This window comes from Gavialis gangeticus, unplaced genomic scaffold (genome assembly GCF_001723915.1).
Source record: "Gavialis gangeticus isolate Ggan-Ray unplaced genomic scaffold, GavGan_comp1, whole genome shotgun sequence".
In the NCBI taxonomy this organism is placed as follows: Eukaryota; Metazoa; Chordata; order Crocodylia; family Gavialidae; genus Gavialis; species Gavialis gangeticus.
In genome coordinates, this window is record NW_017729027.1 from 48,362,685 (window position 1) to 48,378,330 (window position 15,646).

Sequence of the window (15,646 nt, forward strand, 5' to 3'; positions counted from 1 at the left end):
TGGGAGCTGCATTTGAATGTGTGCCTGGCACCATAGCACATTGAGCTAAGTCAGAGCAGCCCTGGCTGGCAGGCCAAAGGGTCAGCCTGTCAACCTGGGGCTGCTCCAACCTGGCTCAGCATGCTATGGAGCATTTGGCTGGGGCATGAGGGTGCTCCAGTGCAGGGCTAGCCAGGAGGCAGTCCTCTACTGAAGCACCCTCATGCCCCAGGGAGCTGGGTCAGCATCTACATGCACAGAGTACTAAAAAACCCTGCAGTAGGATAGTGCTTGCATCTGATATCCAAAAAACTTACTATCTAATTTTGTATCTACTATCTAATAAACTTCTATAGTGGAGTTTAGTCTACTGCAGCCTAATAGGGCTGCACATGTAGACACCAAGACTTTTACATTTAGTCAGCTTCACAGTAAACTTCTCATGTACATAAGCCCAGGGGAATAACTGGTGAGTTACCCACACTAGCCAATAAAATTCTAAGAACAGGCATAAGTCTTAAATCCTACCCCTCAAACCTTAGGCTCCTCTCTCCACTTCAGACTCACAATCCCTCCGAACCTTCCGAAAAGAGTGCAAAGACCTTTCTTTCAAAATGGATCGGGGTTACTGTTTTCTAACATAGCCAGAAGAGGTTCTCTTCCCCTTTTACATGATTGTTACCTAGTGATTAAACTATTTACCAAAGAGGGGATGGAAGTCCTGGGCTCTAGTTCTTGTAAACTTACCTTATAATCTCCATAGTAAGTTTTGCTCTGGGGACAATGCTAAGTGTCAATGAATGATTTTCTAACAAATTGCCAGGACCCCCAAACTATTTTACAAGCTTGTAAAACACAATATAGAATTGAACTTTTAGAGGCAAATTTAGAGCCAGTAGGGTATATGAAGGTTAATCAGATGGATAGTTATCCCTCACTGCTCATATACTTTTTGTAATTGTTGCACAAGTAACTGTAGCACGGTATACACCGGCTTGGAAAAGATGCTGAAGAAATCTATGGCTGTAGTTGGTGTCCACAAGCTACAGGAAACCAATGGCCAAATTCTCCTTCATTCTAATGTCTACTGAGAGTCAGCTGAGCGACTTCCTGGCTTTTACTGTGCCTTGCTCTGGACTTATGTGTGGCAGTGATTCTTTTCAAGTTACCTCCATGCATTTCTGCTAGACAAAGCACACTAATGGACATCTTCCAGAAGGTAAGAATTTGGGCCCCTATTAGTTTACACATGTGAAATGTTTGAGCCAGCCAAGGTTTTCTGAATTAACGACATAATTATTTTAGTTTGTCAGCAACTAGGCAGTTAAATTAGGTTATTGTTCTATCACTTCATAAATTGAGTCCTGTTATAGCTAACAGACCTTCCGCTTAATTCTCTGAGGTATGTTCTTATGGTTAAAAGACACCTTTTCCAATTATTTTTGTAATTTGAAAAACCACTACTTTATTATTCTTGCATGCATTTGCCTTGCTTTAAGACTAAAATTAACAATGTTACAAAGAGGTTAACCAAAGGACAGATTATCAGACACAGGCAAATCTTACTAACAAAAATGTTTCTGTATTTCTTCCATTTATCGGATATATTTATTAACTTAGAAAATGCAGAGGTTGAAAAGAAAATGCACGTTCTGCTTGTGATATTAATTTGCATACACTTCTCGTTCTAATCTGTCTTTGACTTTTTCTTAGAAGATAGTTTTGTAAAAACAACTTTAAAACACTGTGTTCAATGTTACTTACAATTTCTGAAGTGTATTGTATTGGACTGTCTTTGAACTGAATGAAAACACTCCAGTTTTTAGAAATTACAAATTTTATTTTTTCATTGAGGAGGAAAATGCCAATTTTATTTTTTCGTTCAGGAGCTTGCCTTTTCAGAGGTACACAGATCATTCAAAATTCTGATAAAGACATTCACCCTACTTTGGTATTAACTGAACTTAAGCAAAGAACATCTTAAGTTCAAAACACTTAGTTAAAAGTATGTAAGCTACAACATGTTGGAGGGGTCCTCCTTCCTTGAGAAAATATTGCTGAAACGTAGGCAGACAAGGTTTTTGTGCCTATGTCCTTAGACCGAACAGCTACAAGCTACACCCTTGCTAAAACTTAAGTCATTTTTCCATTTACTTGATCTATTACTAACAGGAGCAAGTCTGCCACAGGATTGCAATGCAGTCTTATTTGAACACCAACCTGTGTGCTTTTGCCATAGGAGATGAAATGAATGGAACTTTGTACCTGCAAAAGCTCCTTTGACATCAGTTGGGCAGGGAGATGCACCCAGACCGCTGAAGTGGCGGTTGTGGTGAAATAAAAACAACCCCCCACATAGAACAAACAAAAAAACACCCAAAACTTTACTGGAAGCAGAAGCTCATTAGTCTGTCCCAACTCCCTAGCATCTGTATATATTGGGTGCTTCAGTGAGGCTTTTAGGCACTTTCATCTAGAGCTGATTCAATCAGCTATTAGATAAAAGGACCAAAAAGCCCTGCTGAATTGCCCAATATATAGAGACATTGGGGAAGCTGGGTTGAATTAACATGCTTCTTCTGGTTATGCACTGTGCTTGGCCATGGGACAAGCAGAGCTGGAAGTGAAGCACTGTTTTGTTTTTTCATGACTGTAAGCAGCCCCAAGAATAAACTTACAGGATCAGCTGCTAAAGACAGAGATGCTTTGCGAACCACAGAAAGGGAGCACTTTTTGCCTGCTATATGCATTTAGTCATTCAAGTCAACCTGTTCAAAGAATTGGCACGTAAATCTGAATTTAAAAAGTGAAGTTTTGTTTTTAATATGTAAAGTTCTCATGATGTCAAATATCTCTTGGAAAGCCAATTTTCACTTTTCAAATTTCACATGCAGAATTCAGAGAATTTATTCATTTAAGTAATGGTCATATTTGGCTATTCACACAAGGGGATATGATTTGCTGCAAACAGAAAGACCAATTATCTGCATGCAAAAATCACTGTACATATTTGCTACAGCCTGAATTAATTTATGCTACACACATGCTTTTAGAAACCTGGGCATCACATCCAGCCAATGTTTATGCATGCTTAACTTTACACATTTCAGCAGCCCAACTGGAATCAAGTGATTAAGCCTAAGGCTGTGTACGTTTTGCATGTCTCAAGTGTTTTGTAGATTAATACTTGTACTTACACATTCTTGATGCTGATTTTTAATTTAATGATGGTTAACTGTCATCATCTGTAAACATTTTACAGCAGGGGATGGGTCATATTATAGATTGGTAACTGCTGTTTAAGTAATTTTACAAATATTAGAGATCTAAATGAAAAAACTCAGTATACGATCCAAGAGGAAAAAAGTATAATTTAATAAATATATTATTAAAAAGTCACTTAATAAAATGAGAGATAACGAAAAAAAACCCAGCATTAAAACAGTTCCCTTTTCACCTTCCATCCTAAATCCCTTAACTTCAAGAGAAGCCTATACACACATGAATTGTAGTGAAAGCATTCCATTTCTTTTTCCAGTATAAAATTGGCATTTTCAGGTATTTAAAACAAATTAGTTGAGTTTACAAGTTTATCAAAACAGATAACCATGTGCAAAAAAGTAAATAATCCAGCTTGATCTAGGTCTATGTTATTCAGTATTTGTGATTTAGGAAATAAAAAAAAAAAAATCGTTTTACTTATCTACTGGGTCCTCTATAAAAATTTACTTCTTAATATACAATATGCACGGGATGTCTAAGATCCCAGATTATTTCCAGTTGTTTTTCAACATGGATTTCAAAATCTCAACTCACAGAAAACAGACGGGTTTGGACAAAAGGTAGATTACTGAGGTATTTTGGTTAAAACTTTGCACCGCCTGAATACAGTAACAAACAGTTCCAATTGACTTGAACTATGTCTTTAATGAATAGATTATTAAATAGTAGGTACGTAGGACTTATATAGAGAAAAGATAATTGACCATATGACTTAAAAGTTTGCCATAACAGAGATAACGATACTGGCCAGCACAAAACGAAGTGGTATATTCTGGTCAAATTCAGATACTTTGTAAACAATTATGATTACAACTGAAAGATGGATAAGACCATGAAGGTACAAAATCCTAGTCCTTCAGGCACAGAGTACCAATTAGAAGTGTTAGGATATACTTCAGCTTTCAACTGAATGACAGACAGAAGGAATGATTAAATAAAGGATTTTATGAAAATTAAGAACATAAAAATAATATTACATTTTATTCAATTTTCTCTCTCTCTTCTTTCTCTGCCTTTCTTTTCTGCTGCAGTGTCTTCAATTCTGTCATTACATTCAATGTTTTATAAACCCAGGAAATCTGAAAGACAAGTATATTTACATTATGACACGTATGCAAATTAACATTTACAATCTGTTTGTTTAAAAATAAGTTAAAATTAAAATACATACCACAATTATTATAGCATTCAACAACAAAGGTGCTGAAAACACTAGAGAAATAAACATCCCTCTTGAATCAAAATACTGGTGTTTTGAAAATAACCTGTAAGAAATCAATCAAGAGTCAGTTGACATACTTTACAAATTACATTTTAATAAAAATTATTTTGGCACATAGAGACTTCAGTTGATTAGTATAATTTTGCAGTTGAAGAACTCAATGAACAAGATTCCATTACTGCAGATACAGTCCATGCGCAGAACAAATGCAGGTGATATTTTACCACGCCTCTTATTTTTATTCACAATCCTCATGCACACATTTTCATCCCCAATGATTCAAACTTGTATATCCAGAAACAAATCGCGTGTTTGAAATACTATTTGATTTTACTTAATTCCTTTATTACAAGAGACAGCAGAAATTATTCATATATTATAGCCACAATATTAAAGCATGGGTGTCTAAAGTTGGACACAGATTTATAGGTACCTGCACAAGTAAAATCATGGAAACATATGGGTAGTCAATATCTGATTATTCAAATCACTTTAATTTTGATGTCTATAAATATTAATGGCCTTAGTTCTAAAATGTGTGGGCACTTCAAGATACAGATAGGCACCTAGTGGGATTTTCAAAAACACCTTTAAAAAAATTCTGACCCAAGAACTCACTTTTAGACAGTCAAGGTGGATCAAAAATTATACCTCCTGTATTTCTCCCCCTTCTCCCTCCATCCAAAAAAACCTACTAATTTTCACATGTATTTTCATATGAGGCAAGTTTTCTTGGGGGTTTTTGCCATTTTTTTAACTGAATCTGTAAGATTATTTTTAACAATATAATGGGAAAAGATGTTTTCTTGATTAAGTATCATGTTACATGATTGTAATTTTCATATTCATTTGCTTATAATTAGGGACCACTGGAATTCATGCTGGAAATACATTGTGCAGCAGCTCCTTTAATCTTGCAGTTTTCCCTGTGCACCCCACCTCCCTTGTTGATCGGCGGAGGAGCACTGTCACTTGATCCTGATGGCTGGGAAGCAAAAACCAGTTTTAAATATACCATGGTTTTTGCCTCCTATCTGGTCAGCAGCAAGTGGTAGGACTACCAGGGCCCCTCTGCCAATCAGAAGTGGAAGGCAAAAACTGCAGCATATTTAAAATTGGGGTTTCCAGCTTCCCGCCGATGGGGGGTGAACAGCAACATGGGCGAAACTGCAAGACTAAAGGAGCTGCTGCACAGCACGCTTCCAGTGGTCCCTACTTATAACTAATTTAAGTATTACTTCTAATACCTGCCTCTGTTGTTGCAGCATTTAAGACTATAAATTACTTTTGAGGACTGTACAAAAAAAAAAATGTATTTTACATTTAAAAACAAAACAAAAAAACAACAATAAAAATAAATCCAGTTACCTCCAATTCATGGCAGCCAGTTCATTGATATATTCAGCACAATAGACCAGGACCACTGTATCACAAAGAAAACTATTATGATCAACCTCTCTTTAAAATACAATAGTTGGTAATCAGTTCCGAGACTGTTCATGTTATGAATACCATGACTCTCTGTCCCTCAAGAGAATGAATGTAATCATGAACTTAAGATTTTAATAACAAGAGAAAAAAATTCTCATTAAGTTTATAAGCATCTCACACAAGTTGTGACAGGATATCAGTATGTGACCGCACAATATAGTCAGTTTTACAAACAGATATACCTGTGCATCTACATTTACCGAAAATATTCAGCATATACATTCATTTATTTTACACTCTTCACTTTTTAAATGATCTTACTAGCTGCGCATTTGGAAGATCTAGGTTAAGTGCAAAATCTCAGCAAAAAAGGCCCCATTAACCCTGAAACAAGCCTGTAAATATCTGTCAATTACTTGAAAGCAAGATTATGAAGAAAACTTTATAGTTCTCAGAAGAAACAACTGCATCAAAGCCTGGATGAGATTAAGAAGACTCTTTTCAAATCACAGATGCCATCTTATCTCTCATCAGCCCCTCCCAACTCTCCTCCCCTTGTACTGTATTTAATAAGATGTGTTCATGCACAAAATCTGATACTTTTTTGTAACTAAACAAGTTCTCAAATACACTTTATTTGCATAAACTGTTCAGGAAGTCACACTTTTTATACTTTACATTGCAGTATATGTAAACATCTATGAGATTCTCCTACACTTCTGCCTGCTCCCTCCAGCAATACTTCATCAGGACAGTACCACACAGGGTACCTCTCTCCCTCCTGTCATTCATGGCAGTCACGTGTGTGAGAGAAACATCACTTATGAAAACACACGTGCCACAAAGTTGTCTTGTACAGGATTCTTCTTCCTTTTCAAAGAAATATGTTCATGTCCAATGACCATGTACTGTTTAAAAAAAAAAAGAAGTAGAAATAATCTGCTGTAGGGATGTGAAGCCTGGCATAGTCTGTTATACCAGAAAGCAGTGCAATTGCTGCCTTATTTTTCAGAGATGCAAGTTATGTACAACATGCCTCGTTACATCTCTTGGTTCAAAGTTTTGGTAATGAGACACAGCCAAAATTAAGCCAACTTTGGAGAATTCGGACAATTTGGAAAACTTAAAAGGTGAACCATGGAGGACTATAAATAAGGGGCTTATGGTCTTTTGGGTGTATAAAGAAAATCTGAAAGTCTCTTCCCCCACCTTTGTTTTTCCTGCCTGCTTTTTACCTTAGAAATGCCAGGAATGCCTTCCTTGGTTTTGCTGGCAGACTTCTTAGTGATCTCAGATGGGTACTGTCAGCTCTCACCTTAATGGAAGAGCATTTTATTAAAAAACTCTCATGTACTTTACAAAGTTCCATTAATAACAGAAAACATAAAAGTTTGCAACCACTTGCCTAAGTCTTTTCCCTCTCTGCCTCTAAGCTTTTAATCTGTAGCAATGTAATAATTTTACTTTTTCTTCATCGATCCATGGAATTTTTCAGTCAAGAAGGCCAGTTGTGGTTAACAGCAGTGCTGCCCTGGGTATGCACAAGCCTAGAACCAAAGCACAGACCACTGCCTGCCAAGAGAATGCCTGCATTTTAAGCACTGCATCATTAGAAGTCTACATCAGTGTCATACTTGGATGAGTCTGTAGGCTGGTTCTAGACCACACGGCTTCTCACAGGTCAGACAACCCGTTTCTGAATCTAACCCATAAGACTTCCCCCTGCAGCTACAAGCGCCACTGGGCTGATGCCAACTGCCAAGGAGTTAATATTGCTGCTGCTCAACCCCAGGTCCCAGGGTGGCCACTAGTTAAGGAGCTAACAATGCCACCACTCAACTCACTGCCAACTGCATCAATTTTAAAAGATCAAAAGGTAACTTCAGCAGCTGCGTTCACCCTCATGGGCTAGCAGCTGACACGGGTGAACAGAGGCATGGTTAATTCTCCTGCTGCTGCAACCATAGCCAAAAGTCCCATGGGCCCAGATGACCCCCCTTCTCTGGGCTGGATCCAGCCCACAAGTCATATGCTTGATACCCCTGGAGTCCATCATATCCTGTTTAAAATGCCAGCAGCAGCAAGCCCTAACACTGTTCTCGAAGTACTTACACTGTTGCCATTGTACCTATCTTTCAGTTTTTCAATGCATATGATTCTTTAGAAAACTTTAGTCAAAGAAAAAAAAAAATCAATTAATTGAAAGATATTTACAGCTTTAACACAGTGCTCATCATTTACTCATCAATCATGAGCAGTCTCGGACTGTACCTGGCAACAAAAACTGCCCAATTTAACAAATCCATGTAGGAGTCACTTTAATTACTTTCTGTTTTAGTTAGACTGGAGTATCACCAGCCTATTAGCTGGTTAACAAGATGCAACATTTGTTTAGATGAAGCCACAAGACTAACTTCCAGTGAGCAGGCTAGAAAAACATGTGTCCTCTGTCACTGCCCGAGGTACCTCTGTATCGCTATAAATGACAGCCCTTTAACAGGACACAACAGATGGTCAATACATGGAAACTGCTTTTAAAAAACTGTAGAACTAGGACCCACCCGCCAACCACAAGGAGGCAGAGCCAAGTATACACGGAGACCAAAAGATTTAAATTACTTGGAAGGGGTTTGCCTAGATTTGCAGAGATGGGATCAAAATAACCACGTAAAAAGATCAGTATTGTAGTAAGCAGCCAATTTTTATGCTGACCAAATACAAAATGTCATTTATGAAGAATGCAACGCTGCCATGGGCATGCATGCATCTGTTTCCATCCAGGAAGAGCACAGACAAGCTGCAGATGCTCTCTCAGCAAAGGGTATTAGTGCCCCAAAGCGGGCAAAGAAGTCGGTCTAATAAAAGAAATCACATTTACCCAAAGAACCATGTCTACCTATGTCCTTAGACCAGGGATGAGGAACATCTGGCCCATGGACTAGATGCAGTCAGATGAAGACTCCATTTCCCAGCTGCCCCTGCCTGCATGGCTTGTGCCAGTCTCCACGGAGACCACAGGACTGTGGCTCTTCCCCAGCTCCTTGCAGCAGTGACAGCCTGTCTGGAGCCAGGGCAGAGCCACGATCCCCTGCATACATACCTCTGCCTGGAGCGTGCAGGCTACAGATTGTGCCTCTGTCCACAATTGGACTTGTGGCTCCAGAGCTGCCTGCTGGCGTGGCTGAGGCTCAGATGAGCACAAGCCACGCGGGCAGGGGCGTTTGGGAAACAGAGTCCCTGGCTGGACGCTCCCATCCCTGCCTCAGACCAGCACAGCTACAACCTACATCCTACATCTGTGTGCATGAATGTGTGCACATGCATATGTGCAATCAAGACTTCTGGTTGCGATGATCTCTTTTATTCGACCAAGAAGATTTTTGCAAAAAACCCCCCAATTCCTTAATGGCAAGCTTTTGGGCACAAATACCCTTCTTAAGGCATCAGAGAAAAGACTGCATAAGTTCTTCTGGGTAGAAATGAAAGTTTGTGTAAAGAACTTCATAGAGAGCTCTTCATACGAACAAATAAATGAAAGTTCACAGAAAGAACTTTGACAATCTTTTCCCCAATGCTCGAAGGGCATTCGTGCCCGAAAGCTTGCCATTAAGGAACTTGTAGCAAAAATCTTGTTTGTCTAATAAAAGAGAGCACCTCTCCCACCAGTCCCGACTCCCTTTTGCCTCTCGACCAATAGGGCTACAACCAGGATACCACACGCATGTGTGCACGCACTTGCGTGTACAAGGCACTCACCCATGCAGAGGAAGTGTCCGAGCTGCAGGCGGCGGCGCTGGAAGGAGACACACGTGAGCAGCAGGCAGAGGCCGTGGAAGGCGGCGAGCCCCAGCAGCCAGGGCTCCGACCAGTCCGTGTCCTGCGGGCGAGGCGGCGGGTCAGACCGGCACGGACCTCCCACTCCCCGACCCCGCGTCCCCCCGCGTGTGGGGGGGAGGGGAGTCGCGGAGCGCACCCCCTTGCCCCCTCCCCCGGGGGCAGGCACGGGAAGGGACCGTTACCGCCAGCACGGTGGGAAACCCGACAGGAATCGCGGCCCGCGGCGCCTCCATACTGCCTGCCAATCCGCGCCTCTTCTCGCGAGATCTCTGAGGAAGCCCTCGACGGCAGTGCTGGAATCTCGCGGCCGTTGGTTGTGGGCGGGACAGTTGTGCCTCGCGCCGCGCTGTGACGTAGGGGGGCGGAGCTGGCGTTTTCCCGCGAGCCGCCTCGTTCTGCCGGACGGGCTCCCGTCCGGGGAGTGGTTCGTGTGTTCCCTGGGAAGAGGCGCAGCCCCCCGCAGGGTTGGGGCAGATTAACCCTTTCTCGTCTGTTCCCATGAGAGGCTGGGCAGCACCAGGCAGCAAGGCATGGGGAAGGAAGAGTAAGGGGGTGGGAGGGGAACCCGCAATGGCAGGATTCTTCCCTTACAGTCGTGTAGGCTCCTGCTGGCCTGAATGTTTGACTGCTGCCAACTGGAGCCAGTCACAACTCTTGGTAGAGGCGGTATCTTTTATTCATCCAACTAGTTGCAAAAAAAGCCTTTATTTGCAAGCTTTCAGGCTCACGCGCCCTTCCTCAGGCAAAGGAGAGTGCACAGGTTGTAATGTTTCTCCCAATTGGTGTATTCTCCTTTGCAAATAACGACCATTTTTTGCAACTATTTGGTTTGTGAAACTTGAATAAAAGATACTGCCTCTACCAAAAGTTCTGACTATGTTTGCCAGTAGCCTGATGCAACTAAAAGAAGTATCCCCCAAACGAGCTAGCACTGAGACCCATCTATGTTTGAGCAGTTCACAGTGTAACAAGGTCTCAGAAAAGCTGTGGCACTTACTGAGAGGAGCTGGGAAATGAAGATCCGTTGGGTCGCAAGAATACATGAAAAGGTCACTAAAAGGCTTAAAAATGGATTCTCCTTTAAAGGAGAATAACATGGGAAACTGTGGCTTTTGTCTTGCAGCCTGAGTTCCAGCCTGAGAGGGGTTGCTTGGGCTCCTGCCCCCCACACATTGGGGGGCAGGAGGTTGGGAGTGCGAGGCACTGGGTCTGGGCTGGCCATCAATGTTTGCAAACGGGTTCTGGTATGAAAAAGGTTGAGAATCACTGGTTGTGCACTAAGGTCTAGGGAAAAAAAGAATAGCGTATTTTTAGCTGTGACTTTGGCCAGGTGGGTCTTCAGATCTGAACAGGAGTGAAACCGATGCTTGTGTGCCAGAAAAACCCACCAGTCTTTCAATAAAATGAAACATCTCAAAACAGCCCAATGTTTCTATGTTCTCTACCGCAAGGTTTCACATGTTGCTTTTCCTAAGTTCTGTTTGCTTTATTTAAAAGGACCATGACCTATCAGACTCCATATTATTCGATTTTATCTTTAAGTTGGGCCTTTATTTGTACATTACAAATCCAGATCTGAAGTTGCAAAAGAAGCTTTCACCATTTGAAACACTGCTGCCAGGTACTGGTCTCCTTCAGTGTCTCCTGTTGCACTGAAGTCCCAGAGCCCAATTTAAGTCCCACTCTGCAGGGATGCCGAAGACCAACCCAGTTGCCTCAGTTGTTTGTAGCCACTCAGGCTGGGGAGTCAAAGGTGGTTAGAAGTGATGCTAGTGCATGTTGTTAGCTACAAAAGCTGATAGGCTAGTGTTATGGGTTTCTTGGCTTGGGAAAATGTTTGATTTTGACTGTTCTATGACAAGGATGGGTTTTTTTGCCAAATGGTAAGGGATACCTTAAAAGTGTACATTGGGCACATCTACACAAGATGCTGCTGCGCAGTAGCTCATTGCTGTTGTGCAGTAGTGTCGGGCCCTAACCATGATGCGATGCTACTGCACGGTAATAAGCTGCTGTGTAGTAGAATCTGAAAAAAAGCATGTGGGGAACACTGGTTACTGCACAGTCATTTAGTCCTTGTTTATGCTCAGTTCACCACCCGTGTGGACATGGCCAATGAACTGCTCAGTCCGCCACTCGTGTAGACATGGCCAATGAAGGGGAACAGGATCATTGATCTTAAATGCTTTGATAGCAAACTTTCATGCTTGTCTCTCCCATCATACATCACAGAGCTAATCATGATGCTTGATTTTTCTGTTGCCAAATATGCTCTGTCACCCATATTCTGGAAACCACTGCCTTGCCCAGATGTAGGGCAATACAGATGGGTAGCTGGCTCATGATACACTATGAATAATTATGTTTGATGATCATTTCACTGGAAAATATGGTTTCAAGCAAGTTCCCTACACCACCACTTTTTTGGCGTGAATGTCATTGACCTTTAGGGGTTCATTTGCCTTTTCAGAATTTCTAGCAGGGTAATTATCTGCCACAGTATTTGGAGTGGATGAGTGTCACAGACCTGACTGTCAAGGTGGCCCTAGAGTTCCAAGTTTCTCCATGCTGTTGGCTGCTTGTCTCAAGGAACAGATTAGATTTTGTCCCAACATCCTGTCCCCATGAGCCTCAGTTCCACTTGCCCTTGCATCAGACTCTACAGCTGCAATGGGAATTATTGCCAGGTCCCAAAGGTCTTCCCTTGGTTCATGTAAAGGGTTTTTACAGCATGATTTATTACATTCATAGCAAATGATTTGTTACATAGGAGGAAATGATTTTACAGGAAAAAGTGACCCTAAAGTTTGGAGATAGTACAGAACAAAAGAATATGGTAACATTTCTGTGCTGACATTTCTCACTGCAGCAGTCCTTCAGAATATCCTGTCAGTGTTCAGAGACCAGCTTTCCTGTCACACGTTAATATAATCCCTCACTGACCACCAGTTGGCCAGCCCTGTTGTAAAGCAATTTTGCCATCAACACCTTTGTTCATTAGGTATGCATGCCATGGTCCTTGTGACATGCAAATAGCCATTAACTAGAGAGGATTACCTTAATCTTGGGACGTGGCTATAACTTTCCAATTAAAGTAGGTTGCAAAATGGCAAAGATACATACATAGAGAATAACATGATCTATAAAGGCTTAAAAGGATAAAAATTATTGCAGCTCATTATTCTCTTCTGAAAGAGATCAAGGATGAGGGTAGTAAAACTAAACTTGGAACAAATGTTACTGCATGCTAAATCATTCCTGCTTTTGGGGTGGATTTTTTACACCCTCATCCTAAACAGCAGTGTTGTAGAAGTTTGCTTCTAGGGCTATTCTAAAGTCGTAACTATGCTCTCAAACAGGACGAATGCGTGACATTATATTTCTTCTTTGATATGCAAGCCTCGCATACCAAGTTTCTGGAGAATCATACCCCAGTTAAGTAATTCAGAACCTGCCTGTTCACCTTTTCCAAACCAGACCATCTCAAACTCAATCTATTAGATCATATGTTGGATCCTAATAGACCATTATCCTGTTCTTTCCCTTTAAGTCCTGCCCTTCCTCTCCTTCCAGCAAAGGGTTAATTTTGCTTTCCTGTCTTTCCCCCATTTTTTGCTCTTTATATAAGTCTATATTTCCTGGGTGGGGGTGAAGTTCAATTCAGTGCAAAAATATAGAAAAGTTCGGTTAACTTCAGTGGTTTTTCTCTTTAAATGATATTTTCAAAAACCGTAGTATGCTTTTTGGCAGTATGCAACAAGAAAAAAAATGTTTCTCTTACAAAGAATTTGATGGTCTTTGGAAGATTTTGTTCAGATGCATGGGGCACTGCAAATTATAGAAAATGACAAATGTAATCTATGAGAACTCGAAGGACTCCATATTCCTCCCTCCTTGTTATTCACTCTTGTCATCACTGAGGTGCTGTCAGTTCTGAGAACAACAAGCCTTTGAGTATTAGTTCTAATTTTTCAATTATCTCAAGCACTTCTATTCTACTGGCAGAAATGTTAATGTTTGACTCATTAATGTCTGTGGGCTTGTCTAGGATAAGGTTGCATTTATTGTTGCTGAAGTCACTCACTACAGCCTGCCTGAAGTGAAGTGTTAGTACTTCCCTTACAATTTACATACATTTTGCATGAAGTAGCATAACTTTGGAGTCTGCTTTTGCATTGCAACATTCTTTCTGGAATGCTTCAGTTACATGATCACAAGTCAGACTGGAGCACTACTCTGTTGTAAAGTCTAATCTTTGTTTCATATTTAGATACTGCCTTTTCATTTTCATCTGAGAATTGCTGGTTTAGGGAGAGAGCAAATAAAAGTGTATACTGTTCCTGCTTGAGATGCACAGATACAGGTCTCTAAATTTAATCATTCCATTGCAGTCCTGTACTCCACTCTTGGATATTAGCGGTGCGTATCTTGTGACACAGCTTCTGTATGGCCATTAAAAAACCCCACCTGGATATTTTGTCTTTCTAGGATGTGGGTATTGTGAATTTAACTTGGTGCACTTAGCACTGGCACTCTTGCAAGGATGGGAGGACTAGGAGGATAGGGAACAGAGAGGTGTGAAGGGTGGTGGGGCTTTACTTTGGATAGTCACATTGCCTGAAGAAAGGTGGAATGGCAAGTGTGTCCATGAGGGTCAGAAAACTGCTGGAGGTTGTCAGGACTGGCTTGGCATAGGGGCAATGGTAATGACAGGGACAGAGGTTTGTTAGGCCTCTACTGTGCCAGGGGTCTATGATTTGCTTGCACCTAAAAGGGTTAATCCCTCAGAATATGGGCCTGCGGCCCAGCCCCACCCTGAGGCCCACTATTATTAATGACAAACACCAAGTAAGGGTTAATAAGCAATCTGTATTAGAAGTCAAAAATAACAATAATCATAGGAACACTTAACAGAATGCTGTATACAGAGAGCCATACCTGTCTGTCACCAGCAGTGGCAGCCAAGAATGGTGACACCCAGGCTGCAGGGCCTGCTGTCAGATCCCTGTCAGGCAGAGGATTTCTATCCTTTCCACCACAAGCGGAGTACTTGGAGACCTCAAAAGGGAAGGGTGATACTTTACCCGTCCGATGGGAAGTGAAGGGGAGTATCTCAAGTGAGAAGTCCCGTGTCCCCACACACACGCCACTTAGCACCTGCACTCCCAATCTTCCCAGCCTCTCCAGCAAACAAACCTGACACCAAACTCTCAAGCTCTCAAACTCAGCTCACACAGACACGTATGCACACACACACATGCACATTCGCACCTACGCACATACATGCACCACCATTCACATGCACATACGCACACCCCAAGATGGTGCCTCACGCTGGCTTTTGTAGTGGCTGCCTCACGCCACCTGCCAATCATACCATAGTCTGATCACTGCTTGCACATCTGGATCAATCAAAGTCACTCAAGAGTATCATTTTCTTGGACTACTCATATTCATTATCACTTTATAACTTAATAACATAAAAGTTCCTGCTCTTTTGTTATATAACAAGGCTTCAACTGCGTATGCCTCAGTTTTCTAAGTCGGTCACAGCCTTATCAAGGTTCGAAGTTTAGATGTTCCAGAGACTTCTAACCTCTAGCCATCCTACACATGCGTAATCACTATTATGACTAGACCAGGACTCTCACTGTTTACGGTTGCACCTGTTGCCAAGACAGGCAAAGTGGCAGAAAGGATATCAATGAGGCTTGATATTAATAGTTGAGGTAATTGGAAACAATTGATGCTTTTGGTCATTGGAAAACTCCCTGAGAGGGACATACTGACTGGGGCTGAGCGAAATTTTGCCCCATGTTTCATTTCAAAGCTGTTTCAATGTGCTTTGAGCTTGAAACAGCAAAATCAAAATTAACAAAAAGTCTTTGAAACAGC

The 15,646-nt window shown here is 41.4% G+C and overlaps 1 protein-coding gene across 1 annotated transcript; it reads right to left on the bottom strand.

Annotated features, from left to right (window-relative positions):
• Nucleotides 1-3,333: 3,333 nt before the first annotated feature.
• Nucleotides 3,334-10,034, bottom strand: TMEM18 (transmembrane protein 18). Its single transcript, XM_019520635.1, has 5 exons — nucleotides 9,934-10,034; nucleotides 9,671-9,791; nucleotides 5,852-5,906; nucleotides 4,433-4,526; nucleotides 3,334-4,340 (listed from the first exon to the last, which is right to left on the bottom strand). The coding sequence occupies exons 1-5, from the start codon at nucleotides 9,982-9,984 to the stop codon at nucleotides 4,242-4,244; spliced, it is 420 nt and encodes a 139-aa protein (XP_019376180.1). The 5' UTR covers nucleotides 9,985-10,034; the 3' UTR covers nucleotides 3,334-4,241.
• Between the last annotated feature and the right edge of the window lie 5,612 nt (nucleotides 10,035-15,646).